General features: G+C 42.8%; 2 protein-coding genes across 2 annotated transcripts in view; both read right to left on the reverse strand.

The window, feature by feature from the left end:
- LOC124269009 lies at positions 1 to 15,672 on the reverse strand. Its single transcript, XM_046704038.1, has 6 exons — positions 14,490 to 15,672; positions 13,396 to 14,296; positions 11,623 to 11,725; positions 10,425 to 10,562; positions 1,247 to 1,399; positions 1 to 294 (listed from the first exon to the last, which is right to left on the reverse strand). Exons 1-6 carry the CDS (start codon positions 15,670 to 15,672, stop codon positions 1 to 3), a joined length of 2,772 nt encoding a protein of 923 aa, XP_046559994.1.
- Positions 15,673 to 15,682: 10 nt separating this feature from the next.
- The window catches only part of LOC124268977 (GON-4-like protein), a 28,088-nt gene continuing 27,696 nt past the window's right edge, over positions 15,683 to 16,074 (reverse strand). The window contains exon 19 of the mRNA XM_046704005.1: positions 15,683 to 16,004. Coding sequence (XP_046559961.1) covers positions 15,683 to 16,004 — 322 coding nt within the window. The remainder of the gene's footprint in view (positions 16,005 to 16,074) is intronic.

Consider the following 16,074-nt stretch of genomic DNA (forward strand, 5'->3'; position numbering starts at 1 on the left):
TCAACTGAACTCATTCGAGGATGTTCTGGTGAGCGCCTCGGCGTGTGAGCGGTTCGGCAGGGTGAGTCGGTTCGGCATGGTGAGCGGTTCGGCTGTGTGTGAGTCGGTTCGGCTATGTGGCTGGCTGTGAGCGGCTTCGGCGATGTGAGTCGGTTCGGCAAAGGTGAGCGGTTCGGTAAAGGTGAGCGGTTCGGCTATGTGAGTCGGCTTCGGCTGTGTGAGCGGCTTCGGCGATGTGAGTCGGTTCGGCAGGCTCGGCGGGGGTGAGCGGCTTCGGGGAAAGTGAAGCGAGACCTAGAAGCGACTCTTGCCAGCCGTGGAAGAAACGCATTGAACCTTCGCACCAGATGGTGATTCAACTTCGTGTGGGTGAATTGTTCGGTTAGATGAAACCGTGGAATTAGGAGAGCGAGTGCGTTCCAACCGCGCCGATCCCGCTTTGGCGATGAATGCTTAGAAGTTCGAAGTCTGTGATGCGTTCGAAGAAACAGACCTACGAGATAATGTAGATCGCAGGTCTGGCGTAGAAGAAATATCGGTCATTACCACCCTGAGTGCGCTCCTGAGAGCGTAAACTGGGTGAGGAACCTCCCCTAAAAGCCGTCTCCGTTCTCAGATAAATAGGAATCTGGCGAAGCGTCCATAAAATCTTAGTCGTCAGAAGCGAGGCGGCCGATTGAGAGCGGTGAGCAGTGAGGGTGGGGCGATCTAAGCATTGTTTCTTAGCGGGAGATGGACCAGACCCGCAGAAATAGTCCTAGCCCTATCTGCCAAGCGTCTGGCACAAACGCGTTTGTAAGATTTAAGCGCCTCATTAGACAGACCTGAACACTTAGGACAGCGTGTGTCCCAGTCACAAACACCCACACAATCAACACCGCGATGTGTGAGGGTCCCATGCTGAAAATACTTTATTACAGCGGACGCCAAAACTTCCGTTTACTGGCCTTAACAGGCTTAACCATTTTGAGCAATTCTCAGGCGAAAATTTTCCCGTCCACTCAGTGGGCGACAAGAAAGAGAATGAGTATGTGAGGTGATCAAGTGGGTGAGGACTGCGCATGCCTCGTGCTGTCATGGACTAGTGAGCACGACTGACACAGAAGACACGCACAGCGGGGAGAGGGGCAAGGTAGGCCTTGGAGCAAAGTTTTAATTCGTTTCCACTCATGGTGAATGAAGAGAGAGAGGTGCAAGTCGTGAGATAGGATAAGTTTAAAATATCTTTGTATCTAGCTGACATTACCTCAAGTTTTCTGAGGAGTGTCCTGGCCTTGCTGACTTCCTGGTTCTTCATGAAGCAGCCACACATGACAGCCTGTTCCGGGAGAAGGAACCCTGCAAAGTCATCCAGCAGCTCGGGGAAGTCCTTCAGCAACTGACTCAAACTTTTGTACACCTGGAAGTGAGAAAGCCACCACTTTGGTCACAATCTTGTTCAACTTGCATTTTGCAGTTTGATTTGTTGAACATATGTGAAAACAACAAAAGCACTATCTGCAATTATCATGATTACATGTAACAGTTAGTATTTCTTCGCAAGGTCATGCATTAGTTTACAAAAGAGAACTGACTTTGTGTAAGGTGAGTGAGTATAGTTTTACACCGCTTTTTCAAGGCAATATTCCAGCAATATCACTGCATGGGACACCAGAAATGGGCTTCACACATTGTACCCATGTGGGGAATCGAACCCGGGTCGTTGGCACCCCCTCGAGCCAGGTGAGCTAATGGTGATATATGGTCACTTACAGTTACTCATGCCTATTTTTACCTTTACATTCTTAACATGTCTTAAGAAACTTGAGCTGCCAGGTAAGAATGTTTATTGAGCTAAGCACTTAAACAGCTTATCACAAATCAACAACTACCAAACAGAGATGAGGGGAACCCTTGATAAGACGACACGCAGTGGACGTACATTTGATATAACAAAGGATAGCAATAGCCCATGATATAACAACTTTCAGTGTACATGTACATTAGACTTTATGAAGGATACAGGCAACCCTTGATATGACTTCAGTAGACACGTACAGTAACAAAGGATACAGGCAGCCCTTGATATGACTTCAGTAGACAGGTACAGTAACAAAGGATACAGGCAACCCTTGATATGACTTCAGTAGACAGGTACAGTAACAAAGGATACAGGCAACCCTTGATATGACTTCAGTAGACAGGTACAGTAACAAAGGATACAGGCAGCCCTTGATATGACTTCAGTAGACAGGTACAGTAACAAAGGATACAGGCAGCCCTTGATATGACTTCAGTAGACAGGTACAGTAACAAAGGATACAGGCAGCCCTTGATATGACTTCAGTAGACACAGTACAGTAACAAAGGATACAGGCAACCCTTGATATGATTTCAGTAGACAAGTACAGTAACAAAGGATACAGGCAACCCTTGATATGACTTCAGTAGACAAGTACAGTAACAAAGGATACAGGCAACCCTTGATATGACTTCAGTAGACAGTAACAAAGGATACAGGCAACCCTTGATATGACTTCAGTAGACGTACAGTAACAAAGGATACAGGCAACCCTTGATATGACTTCAGTAGACAAGTACAGTAACAAAGGATACAGGCAGCCCCCTTGATATGACTTCAGTAGACACGCAATTGATAGTAACAAAGGATACAGGCAACCCTTGATATGACTTCAGTAGACACGCACAGTAACAAAGGATACAGGCAACCCTTGATATGACTTCAGTAGACAGGTACAGTAACAAAGGATACAGGCAACCCTTGATATGACTTCAGTAGACACGCATTACAGTAACAAAGGATACAGGCAACCCTTGATATGACTTCAGTAGACAACGCATAGTAACAAAGGATACAGGCAACCCTTGATATGACTTCAGTAGACAGGTACAGTAACAAAGGATACAGGCAACCCTTGATATGACTTCAGTAGACAGGTACAGTAACAAAGGATACAGGCAACCCTTGATATGACTTCAGTAGTCAAGTACAGTAACAAAGGATACAGGCAACCCTTGATATGACTTCAGTAGACACGTACAGTAACAAAGGATACAGGCAGCCCTTGATATGACTTCAGTAGTCAAGTACAGTAAGAAAGGAGACAGGCAACCCTTGATATGACTTCAGTAGACACTTACAGTAACAAAGGATACAGGCAACCCTTGATATGACTTCAGTAGACAGGTACAGTAACAAAGGATACAGGCAGCCCTCAAACACAAGCCCTCAATCAAGACGTAAATCGGATATAGCAAACTTTGATACACCAACCGTCAATGGACAAGTGCATTGGATATAATACAAGGCAGGGGTGGAAATAACCCATTGCCCGACACCCGAATCCAGTGTTTTTTTCTGTCGGGCAAGCAAATTCGTATATCACACTGTACCGGCATCCAGTTGACTTTCCAATGTTATTTATGTTTTTTATTTTAAAAATTCAACAAGAAAACGGCCGGTGTAGTGGAACAATTATCAGGGCAAATGATTTCATATGTGCCACTGTACCAGAGTACACTAGCAATTTTAAAGTTATTTCCACCCCTGCAAGGTAGAGGCAAACCCTCGTTACGACGACTCTCAATAGAAGATTACATCAGATATAACAAAGAGGATATATTCAACCCTGCAATGGACAGGTACATTGAATATAGACTGGTGGGAAACTCTTGATACATGTACAAAGGCACCTGTTGTAGCGGTACATGGGATACAATTATGAAGTGCATCAGGGTAATTTGAGGAGGGAAACCACAACAGCCTTGATCGACAGGCACAGGAAGCAAAAACCTTGATACAACAGCCTTGATTGACAGACACAGGAGGGAAACCCTTGATACAACAGCCTTGATCGACAGACACAGGAGGGAAACCCTTGATACAACAGCCTTGATCAACAGGCACAGGAAGCAAAAACCTTGACACAACAGCCTTGATTGACAGACACAGGAGGGAAACCCTTGATACAACAGCCTTGATCGACAGACACAGGAGGGAAACCCTTGATACAACAGCCTTGATCAACAGGCACAAGAGGGAAACCCTTGACACAACAGCCTTGATTGACAGGCACAGGAGGGAAACCCTTGACACAACAGCCCTGATTGACAGACACAGGAGGGAAACCCTTGATACAACAGCCTTGATCAACAGGCGCAGGAGGGAAACCCTTGACACAACAGCCCTGACTGACAGGAACAGAAGGGAAACCCTTGACACAACAGCCCAGATCGATAGGCACAGGAAGGAAACCCTTGACACAACAGTCCTGATTGACAGGAACAGAAGGGAAACCCTTGACACAACAGCCCAGATCGATAGGCACAGGAAGGAAACCTTTGACACAACAGCCATGATCGACAGGCACATAAGGGAAACCCTTGACACAACAGCCCTGATCGATAGGCACAGGAAGGAAACCCTTGACACAACAGCCCTGTTCAACAGGCACAGGAGGGAAACCCTTGACACAACAGCCCTGTTCAACATGCTCAAGAGGGAAACCCTTGACACAACAGCTGTAATTGACACAACAGCCCTGATCGACATACATGGGATGAAAACCCTTTACAACAGCCTTGATAAACAGGCACAGGAGGGAAACCCTTGATACAACAACCTTGATTGATAGACACAGGAAGGAAACCCTTTATACAACAGCCTTGATTAACAGGCACAGGAGGGAAACCCTTGACACAACAGCCCTGATCGACAGACACAGGAGGGAAACCCTTGATACAACAGCCTTGATCAACAGGCGCAGGAGGGAAACCCTTGACACAACAGCCCTGACTGACAGGCACAGGAAGGAAACCCTTGACACAACAGTCCTGATTGACAGGAACAGGATGGAAACCCTTGACACAACAGCCTTGATTGACAGGCACAGGAGGGAAACCCTTGACACAACATCCCTGATTGACAGACACAGGAGGGAAACCCTTGATACAACAGCCATGATCGACAGGCACAGGAGGGAAACCCTTGATACAACAGCCTTGATTGACAGGCACAGGAGGGAAACCCTTGACACAACAGCCCTGATTGACAGACACAGGGGGGAAACCCTTGATACAACAGCCTTGTTCAACAGGGGCAGGAGGGAAACCCTTGACACAACAGCCCTGACTGACAGGCACAGGAGGGAAACCCTTGACACAACAGCCCTGATCGATAGGCACAGGAAGGAAACCCTTGACACAACAGCCCTGTTCAACAGGCGCAGGAGGGAAACCCTTGACACAACAGCTGTAATTGACACAACAGCCCTGACTGACAGGCACAGGAGGGATACCCTTGACACAACAGCCTTGATCAACAGGCGCAAGAGGGAAACCCTGGCACAACAGCCTTGATCGACAGGCACAGCAGGGAAAACTTGATATAATAGCTCTTAATGACGAGCTCATCAGATATAAGAAAAGAAATCCTTAAAACAGCCCAAAGGACTGGTAAATGGTAACTATTCAGCTGGGAATCCCTTTACATAACAGCCTGATCAACAGTTACATCACATATGTTAAGGTGGGGAGCCTTTGATACAGTGGCCCCTGAACAGACAGGTGCATGGGAATTAACAAGGAAAGCGTTGATACACTGCCCTACAACTGCAGATATGACAAAGGCAATCTCTCTAGTCCAAATTTGTGATCTGAATGCTCCCATCATCAATATATCAGTAGCCCACTCAGACCAGACAAACACAATGGTGCTTGACAGTCTCCATGGCAACCTGGATTGGCTGAATTTACGAGATATCAGCAATATAACTGACAAATCAGCTTAATAGAACAACACCAGCGTTTTGTTAATATCTAAGTTACAACAAATTGACTCTATTGGTACAAGATTGTACAAATGCACAACCATTCCACACTGTACATGCCTTCTACTGCATCAAAAGCTTTACAAATTAAGAGTCCGGAAACCACATTTGTTTCAAACAATAAGATGCCAACAACATTCTCCGAGGAGAACATGAGGATGTACAAATCAGCCAGCATGGACAAAAGCTGTTTTCTTATCCATAAACATTTAACAAGAACCTCCAAAATCTTTGTCAAATGAAGCCCGACTCTCAAACGTTTTGAATGAAAATGAAACATGAAAGTGACTGTGATCAATTGAATTTCTGTACTAAATTATACTTGTACAAAAAACAAAGTATCAGGTAGACATAGTGGTGGTCAGGCATGTGTTACAGAGCTTGTTTCAGCTGGAAATATCAAATATTTTTACATTATGTCTAACCAATACATTTAGTGTTGTTTGAAGTCTCTTTCAAACAATTACAGAAAGGAATAAAGTCGAAAAGTCAAATTCTAATTGATATGCCCAATCTGCTGACCTTGAAGGTGGATGTTTTTCACACCTAATTCTTTCAGCTTTCATACAAAAACATAATTGGGGCCTATTTCAGGAAAATGCCACTCAACATCAGCTGACTGGACAGGTGCAACTCAGCTCTCATCTGCTGTAATATAACTGACCCAACTAAACCTTGAAGGGTTCTCAAACAGTCGTAAATAATTGTGTCAATGATACCAAGATGGGAGGGGAGCATATTTACGGATACTGGTCATATCAAGTGTGCCAGGTTGTATTATTAGTCAGCATTGAACAAGTGGGCCACTTGCTGTCTGTCATATTGTGTTTTATGTTCCATCTGGGCCCTATGACACACAAACCTAAAGCCACTTCTGATTTTAACACTTTCAAGGCTAGGGTATATTGCCATGACTAGGCTGATTCAATGTCAGCCAAGTACGTCAGTACCAAGTAGCTGTTTCACAGCAATACTTATGCCATGATTAACATTAATAAATAACTGGCTATATTCTACATATCAGGTTAGGCCTAATAATAACAATATGATTCAATCACACTTGACTATAAAAAAATGGTTAATGTACATAGGTAGTATTTGTTTTACTGCATATTTTTCAAAATGGCTGCAACAACGATGCAAAGTCAGTAGTAATGCAGTATTTGATATATTGCATGAATGAATACACATAGTAAATGCCACTGAAATGATGTTACGATCAGTACCTGAAGTCCCCTGATAAATATTCAATTACTGTTGTAGTAATACTCTTATAAAATACAAATACATTTTAAATTCTTTTTCTCAATAATCTTAACAAAGTTTTGTCTGCACCCGTATATGGTTATAGAACATGCTGTACAAAGACAAAGGTAAATGGCAGGTGATACATACCAACTACGGGAGTTAAAGGGTTACATCTCCTCCTGACCAAGCCACGTGAACAGTGTGGAGACGCACCACTCACGCCAGCTGTCTCTGTCACGACAGTCTTCATCATAACGTTTCATAAAGACGTAATGCTCAGAGACAGTCAAAACTCCAGCTGGGAATATATGCCGGAGTCATCGCTTACATAATACCAAGAGCTAGAGTGTTGTGTGTATATACGGAGAGGAGCTGTTTGTGTTTCTTGTACAAGTGTACATCTATGAGGATTATGAACCAGAGAAATGCTTCTGTTCACCTTAAAGTCCTGGATCACGTCCATACACATCTCGACACTGGGTAAAATCGGTGCAATGGTTTCCAATATTCAGTTTTAAACGTGAGTCAATTGTGTGAACCTGACAATGGCGGGGAATTCAACAGAAGAAACGTCTACAATAATGTTTGACATGGACATGACACAGAACGGTACAAACTCAACCTTTAATGGCACAGATGGAATCATTCGGCCACCAATGCCACCCATTGATTTGGACACAATTCTTAACATGTACAAAGAGTACCGATGGTCGAGGTACCTTGGTATCTATGGTTACCCCATTCTTGTTGTGCTTGGAACTATAGGAAATGTGCTAAGTTTCATCGTGATGACAAGGAAAACAATGCTGCGATCATCTACCTGCTACTACATGGCTGTGTTGGCAGTTGCTGATACTGCGGTTCTGTATTTCGGTTGTTTGCGGATGTGGTTCGCTTACCTCACTGGAAATGATGTGCTTATACTAAGTCCAGCGGCTTGCAAAATATTCAACTTTCTCACATACTGGAGTTTTGATTTTGCAGCTTGGATACTAGTTGCCATGACAGTAGAACGCTATATTGCTATACATTTTCCTTTTACAGTCACTAAACACGCAACTATCCCTCGAGCCAAAGTTGTGTCCATTTTTCTCGGTGTCATTTTTGTGGGAATCAACGGTCACTTTTTTGCAACAGTCACTATCAGTGAGAGGGGTTTCTGCAGCTCTCTGGAAGAATACGTCAGATTCAATGACGTTGTGTTTCCATGGATAGACGCAGCCTTATATTCCTTCATTCCTTTCATAGTTCTCCTTGTGTTCAACATACTCATTATCCTTGACAGCAGAAAGGCCATTAAGCGACAACAAGCTCTTCAAGCATCATCACTGAATAACACAAATACTCTTAACATTCGTTCAAATTCACGTCTGACGGTGATGCTTCTGTCAGTGTCCCTGACTTTCCTTGTGGCCTCTGCACCAAAAGCTGCTCTAATCATCATCAAGCCCTACACTTTCGACTTCTACGATGGGCCTATGGTGGACTTCCACCTGCTATCAAAGTATACACTGACAGCTTCCGTGATGAATTTCTTAACGTATGGCAACCATGCCATAAACTTCCTTCTGTACTGCATCAATGGACAGAAGTTCCGCAGCGAGTTGAAACGGCTCATACATGTGTGCACCCACAGGAAACAACGAAGAAGAATAGCTTCAATACAGATTGAGATGGACGGCGTCAGAAGGAACTCAGCCTGCGCTGACCTGGTCATAAACTCAGTGCCAGATTTCGTCACTACGATTACAGATCCTCAAGTCAGTGAACCATAATGTTGAACACTTGGGAGGAAAAGGTGACTCAGTGCAAAATCATCATCACTAAAGCCCTCATAAAATCTCAACATCTTCAAGGTTAAAAATATTCTCCAAAACCCATTCATCACTGCACAAAGTTCAACATGATGAAAATGTGATCAAGTGCAAATTCAGCTCCATCAGAAGCATTACTAAAAACCACAACGCAATGAAAGTGACAAACATCCTCCAGTATCCCACTGTTAAACTGGATCACAACACAAAGTTAAACAAGATGAAATGCAATCAAGTGTAAATTCAGTTTCATCAGAAGGACTACCACAATCTGCAGCAAGATCAAGTTAAAAAACATCATCATTATCCTAAACGCTATGATGGTGACAAATATCCTCCAATATTCCAGTGTTAACCTGGATCACAACACAAAGTTCAATATGATGAAAATCTGATCAAGTGGAAATTCAGATTCATAGAAGCACTCTTAAAATCTTCAGCATGATCAAGGGGACCACTGTTCTCCAGTAGTCCAGTACCTAACCTCCATATTTGATCGCAAAGCAAGGTTAAACGTGATAAAAATGTGCAAAATCAGCTTCAAAAGAAGCCCTACTAAAATCTTCAGCAAGATCAGGGTGACAACTGTTCTCCCTGCATCCAACCGTTACACTGGAGCACAACCAAAAGATGTGATGAGAAGGTGATCAAGTTTAAATCACTGTCACTAGAAAAACTCATGACCTTTCCCCTTCATCAAGGAGACAAACATAGCAAGGACACCAAGTTATCAGACACCTGATAACCATACCTCTAAACTATCTTTCTGTGGTCACGTGGGGAACAGCGCCACAGCGGTACGACCGGTGTGTGGAATGACCCTTTGATCCACAAAGACTGATTAATGTTTTTTGTTTACATAAATATATTCATCAATGTGTCACTGTTAAAAGACAGGTCAGGACACAGCATAAAGTTACAATGAACTTATTTTCTACCCCTGAGTCCCTCGACATGATGGACAAACCGGATGAACAAAGACTGAAGGTCACACTGTAGTGACAGACAATGTCATTATTACTGCAATAACTGTCTATGTTGATATCAAGTCATCTGTTATATAGCAATGACGTTTACTAGAATAAACGTAACATTCGTGGCATATACACTGAGTTCTCTCCTTGCAATACAAACTTGACATGGTATTTCAGACTTTCTTGGTCAATATTAATTCAATACATAAAACTGCTGTTCTGAAATCCTAATTCAAGATAATAATATCTTTGTGAAAACTATTTCATTTTATCTGAAGTTAAACTTTGTCAATAATCTGAGTTTATAGGTCTCACACTGGTCAGCACAGCTATTATGATGCTAGTCTCAGAGTTTTGAAATCCTAATCAGAACAACACAGTCATCTACATAGGTAAACAGCAAACAATATATGGAAATTAAAGAAATTCTGGTGACATGAATATCTACCTCACAAAAGAATGCTGCATATATGAATACAAACCTGTGTTACCTTCTCCCAATTGTAAGGTTAAAAATATTTAGCACTACTGATCCTGGTCCGGGAGACCCTTATACTAACCTCGACAGCTGAGAGTCCATCCTTTCCTAAGTTGTACATGAGTGTGAGGAACTCCTCGTACACCTGCAGGTTTCCACTCAGGCTGTCCCGAACCCTGTCCAGGTACGCCTGGGCGAACGCTGTGTCCTTCTCGTCTTTCTATATGCGAGGACAAGCTTAAAGTGTTCATTATGCATTCATGGATGAACTAAGGTACAATAAAGTTTGGTTATAACAAACTCTCAAAGGGATCACTAATTTTAGTTCGTTATTACCATAGTTCGTTTAACTCATTCCAACTTAAACATTCAGCAAGGGCCGAGACAAAAAAACTGTTTGTTATATCCGTTACTTTGTTGTAAGCCTATTAACTATAAACAGAGTTAGCTGTATTTATAGAAAATTATTTCAACTGAGTATGTAATCAATATCACACTTCAGAATAGTGAAGAGATAGTCTGCCTCAGGGACACAATGGTTCTCTTTTCACGTCAATATTAATCTTTTGACTGGACAAGAGATGATAAGCATGTTGTTTGACTAGAAATACCAATATATACTGTGTATTTTGATTAGCATAAAGCATTGTTAAGTATTTCTTAGTAATACTACATAATATTGTTGACTACAACTAGGTTCGACAGAAGATAAGGTGGAGTTACCTAGAAGTACCCAAGCATGGGATGAAAATAAAAGGGCAAGGTCTGTTTTCCACCTGTATGACCAAATTGATGCACACTGATGAGAATTACGCATCACATGCTAGAAGTGACAAACATTCAAGTAAAACCTGAGATCCAGACAACCGATCCAGTGCATCCAGGAACAGTTACTGATGAACAGACCATGGTGACTAAGACAAATATCACCTGGAAACTTTTTTGGGACCATGGTTATCATGAGGAGATGTCTGCAAGTGAGTGAGTGAGTGAGTTTAGCTTTATGCCGCACTCAGCAATATTCCAGCGATATGGCGGCGGTCTGTAAATAATCGAGTCTGGACCAGACAATCCAGTGATCAACAGCATGAGCATCGATCTGCACAATTGGGAACCGATGACATGTGTCAACCAAGTCAGCAAGCCTGACCACCTGATCCCGTTAGTCGCCTCTTATGACAAGCATAATCGCCTTTGGGTTGCTGAAGACCTATTCTACCCTGGATCTTCACGGGTCAGATGTCTGCAAGCAAATGTATAGTAACCATGACAACACTAACCCTTGGATCCATCTCCAAGAGGTCTGGCGCCAACATGGCCAGTGTTTGTTCCTTCTTCCTCGTTTTGCTCTTGCTCCTCTCTCGGTTTTTCTTGTGGTCAAATCTAAACGACACAAATATGTTGCATTCAATTAGGATGATTAGGGACTATGATCATGTAACGAACGTAAAATTTGCATGATTCAAGATTCTCTGTGAATCTCTGAAACTCAGTAAGTAGTGACTGTTCACATGAATAAAATGAGTTTAGCCTATCTCCCTAAACTCATAATGTATACATGGTAAATACTGAGGCAACAGACAAACATTCTGAAATGATCCAAGGGAAACAACTCTATACATATCTTCTGGACAGAGAATCATGCAAACTGAGGACACTTTCCTGAAGTTTGTGATGTCAACATAGTCAAGATCCAGAGGTTAGTTTGGACTCTTATTCTACTTCTACAAAACAAAGTACGAGAGTGAATGGGTATGGTTTTACGTCACTTTAGCAATATTTCAGCGATATCAGAGCAAGGAAAACCAGAAATGGGTATCAGACAGTTTACCCATGTGGGGAAGAGACACTTGGTTCTTCGGTGGGACAAGCAAACACTTCAACCACTGGGTTACCCCATGGCCCCTACAAAACCTGACATGACATGTTGGCTAATGTGACATCGGGAGAACCGTCTACATGTTTATTGGACACTTAGGGGTCATCAGCATGACAAATAGTCAATACAAACAAACTATACTTCCTCAACTACAGTGTCCAAGGAGTAATGATGAATATCTTTGAAAGGCGCTATATAAATGGCCTATTATAATTATTATTATATCAGTCTGAATTTTGTAACCTTTTGCAATAATGATTAATATCATGCAATATGTGACAACCTGAACAAACAAAATGGTCAGAATGGATAGGTATTAGACCCAATATATACAGGTAAAACCATGTACCTCTACCAGGAAATCAGTCAACTGTCTCCGTAGAGAAGTTCATAGAAATAAATTAGTATTGTTTGTCAGAAATACTCCACATTAAGATCTACATTTCTAAAATAAGCATGAAAAGAATCATTAACAGCAGGGGTTAAGAAATCCCATCGCCCGACGCCCGGGACAAGTCAGTTTTCATTTCGGGTAATCAAATAATGGTATCTTACTTGTCCGTGGGCTAATAGATAATTTCCACTTATGGTTTCAAACTGCATATAAACTTGGATTTAATTTCATATCTGCTCAAAATGTAGCTATTTAAATTTGGCAATGATGATAAAGTAGAGTTATCTTTCTTTGCTATTTATCACTTTTCAATAAATAGTCCAGTAAACATTAACATCAAATACCATGTTGATTTATTCTTTTATAATTACATCATCATGATTATTTCATAAAATCAGGGCAAGTGGAAAATTGGTCAGGACAAGTTACTTTCTTAAAGTCACTTGCCCTGTGGCAAGTGGCTTTTTTAAAATAATTTTGAACCCCTGTAACAGGAAAACAATCATACCCAGAATAATCTTCACAGTTCTGGTGATAAGTTGAGTGACCATATACATTATGGTTGGTTTTAGCAATAGGAATGACAAGTCTTACAACTTCTAGAATGCCTCTCAAACAGTGGTTTCTGCAACTGTGCAATAATATCACAGATAGGTTTCACAAATTAGATTCCACTAAAGAATCAAAATAATGGAAGTACAGGTCCCATATACATATAACTATACGCAAATAATTACAAAATATTTTAGCATGTTTAGAATCTAATGAAATCCAGCCTACCTGAGTGTAGTGCTAGCAGCCATCAGCATATCGAGATGGTTCTTGTCTGCCGTCTGCCCATCCTCCGCCTCATCCTCATTCTGGCTGTCCTCCTGAGACAACACAGAATCTTCCATCTCGCTCTGACCACCATCACTTTCTTCCTGCTTCCCATCCACTTCAGATATCTTCCGCTTAGGTCCGGTCCTCAATCTGGGACCTTCCTCCGACTTTCTACCTTCCTCTGTTTCAGATAAATCATCACTCTCACTGTTGGAACGTTTCAAGGAGTTATGCAGCAGCTTGCGCACTGGAGTTGCCTGCTTTCGTTTCGACCGCCCGATATTTGACAATGATTTGTTGAGAGGGCAAAGCTGCATTCTTTGGATCCTCTGCAAGTCAGTTTGAGGGAGTAGTTTACATGGGCTAGTTCTCTGACAAATCATCTGAGCTCGTTTCCGTAAGCTTCTAGCTGCCCTCTTCGTAGGTGATTCTTTGGTATCCAGCACAAATGTTTTTGGCAGAATTGTCCTGTTTCCAACCACAACTCTCTTATTCTTGGGACTTTTTGAGACCATCTTTGGGAGGAAAGGAGAAACTGGTTTGGGAAGATCAGTCTCAGGCTTATTCAGCTTACAAGGTGATTTTGGTTTTAGTTCACGCAAGACTGTCTCAGACTGCCTCTTTGGTGGAGTCCTTTCTAACACATTTTGCCGAGCAGTCTTGGAGCTTGGGGAGTAGTATGGGCAGAGGGCTGCAATGATCTCCAGCGGAGTCACATAGGAAGTTGTGGAGGTGGATGGGGAGGAGGGTGGGGGACCTTTAGGGGCGAGTTCATCTGCAGCTGGACCAGATGCTTTGAGTGTGTTGTCATGGTTGCCCGCATCTCCAGACATACCCATTACTGTTTCTTGTTTCTGTTCTGAATTTGTTTCCAAGCTTCTCAGAGCTAGTTATTACAGAGTCTTTGGAATCTTTGTCTCCAAGTGCAGTTTGATCTGAGCTATTGATGGTTGGGTCAGTTTTCTCAGAACCTGATGTGATCTCAAACACTTGGTCTGGTACAACCTCATGAACACTGACAGCACTTGTTACTACAGCTGTCCTGTCCTCACCTGCATGTGCTGCTGTTGTGTCTCCAACACTACCTTCCTGAACATCTAATACTTCAACTTCTTTGTCATTTGCAACTCTCACGTCCTTGACTTCTCCAACTCTAACCTCCTGGCCATGTCCAGCACTCACTTCCTTGAGACGTCCACCATTCACTTCCTGCATACAGTCTTCACTAGACTGAGTCTGTGCAGTGTCAACAATCCCAGCAGAAGCAGTGGAAGTGTTGACGTCTGCTTCAGTCTGCTTCTCAGACAGATCTCCACTTGCATCAGTTTCCACACTCAAATTCACAACACTTTCCCTCTGTGATTCCTTCATGCCTGTGGCCACAGCTTGACTAACTTGGTTTGATGTTTCATTACACGAGGATGCTTCAACAACAGACCCCTCTGCCAAGACACCACATGAATCTGAAACATCTGATCTATGAATTGCAGCAGTATCAGATTGTTCACCCTTATCAACATCTGTCCCTGTCGGCTGTACAACAGCATTTTGATTATTGTTGGAGACTACACTGTCACCATGCCCTGAACTTAACCCAGGATCGCCTGGAAGATTTCTATGGGCAGCTTGATGATTATCACCCACATCGGACTCCATAACTTTCTGACACCTCACATCACAATTTTCAGCAACATCTGACTCCATAACTGTTTGACATGTTACATGAGGATCATCAGTTACATCAGACTCCATAACTGCAGGACACGTTACTGGGGAACTCTCAGTATCACCAGACTCCATAACTGTCTGGCTTCTGTCTTTGTCAATGTCCATTAAGTTCATCTGGCTTGTTTCAGAAGCCCTATTTGTTGTGTCATCAGCTGTCTGTCTTTCAATTACACCACCAACTCCACTAGTAGTCTCTACTTGACAATGATCAGCCCTTTCACCAGACGGTGTCTTCACTCTACCCACCGCATCAATGTCACTACATTCATAGGACATCCCTTCATCATCAAAGCCACTTTCCTGTTTGTCAACATTATCAGCAGGTGTGGATAAAGGACATCCTGACTTCAGCACTTCAGTTTGTTCACTAACATCACCACTCACTCTTACCATCTCAACAGACTCTGTCACACCAGCTTCCTGGTTAGACACAGTTGACCGTTCAGATTCAGAGGGCTGTTCTTGGATGTGGACTCTGTCTCGTCCTTCAGAGCCCGCAACAGACATTGTCCCCGAGTCAGGGCCACAGAACAGCTGCACTGGCTTCCCTTGGAAGTGCTATCACAGAGGATAAAATCTGAGGAGATTCACCTGGTTTAGTACCAGGAATCACTCGAATGGACCCATGCAGGGATTTTAAATCAGTTGATAAACTAGGCAAAGACAGCTGTGGGTTGGGAAACGTTGAAGATGGTGTTGATGATGTTGATACTGAGCTAGCTTGGGACGCTGCCTTGAAGGGGATGAAGATTCCCTCTGGCGTGATAATAGGTTTGCCGACTGGCATCTTTTGTGGGAAGTTATGTGCCAGGTGAGAGTATGTGTCTTCTACACAGCGTCTGAAATGGCAGATCTGAATTTGTACTTGCTTCATCAATTGGTATGTGTTGAAAGTTAAAAGGTTGGCAT

This window comes from Haliotis rubra, unplaced genomic scaffold, assembly GCF_003918875.1.
Source record: "Haliotis rubra isolate DU_JTF1 unplaced genomic scaffold, ASM391887v1 Scf141, whole genome shotgun sequence".
Lineage (NCBI taxonomy): Eukaryota > Metazoa > Mollusca > Gastropoda > Lepetellida > Haliotidae > Haliotis > Haliotis rubra.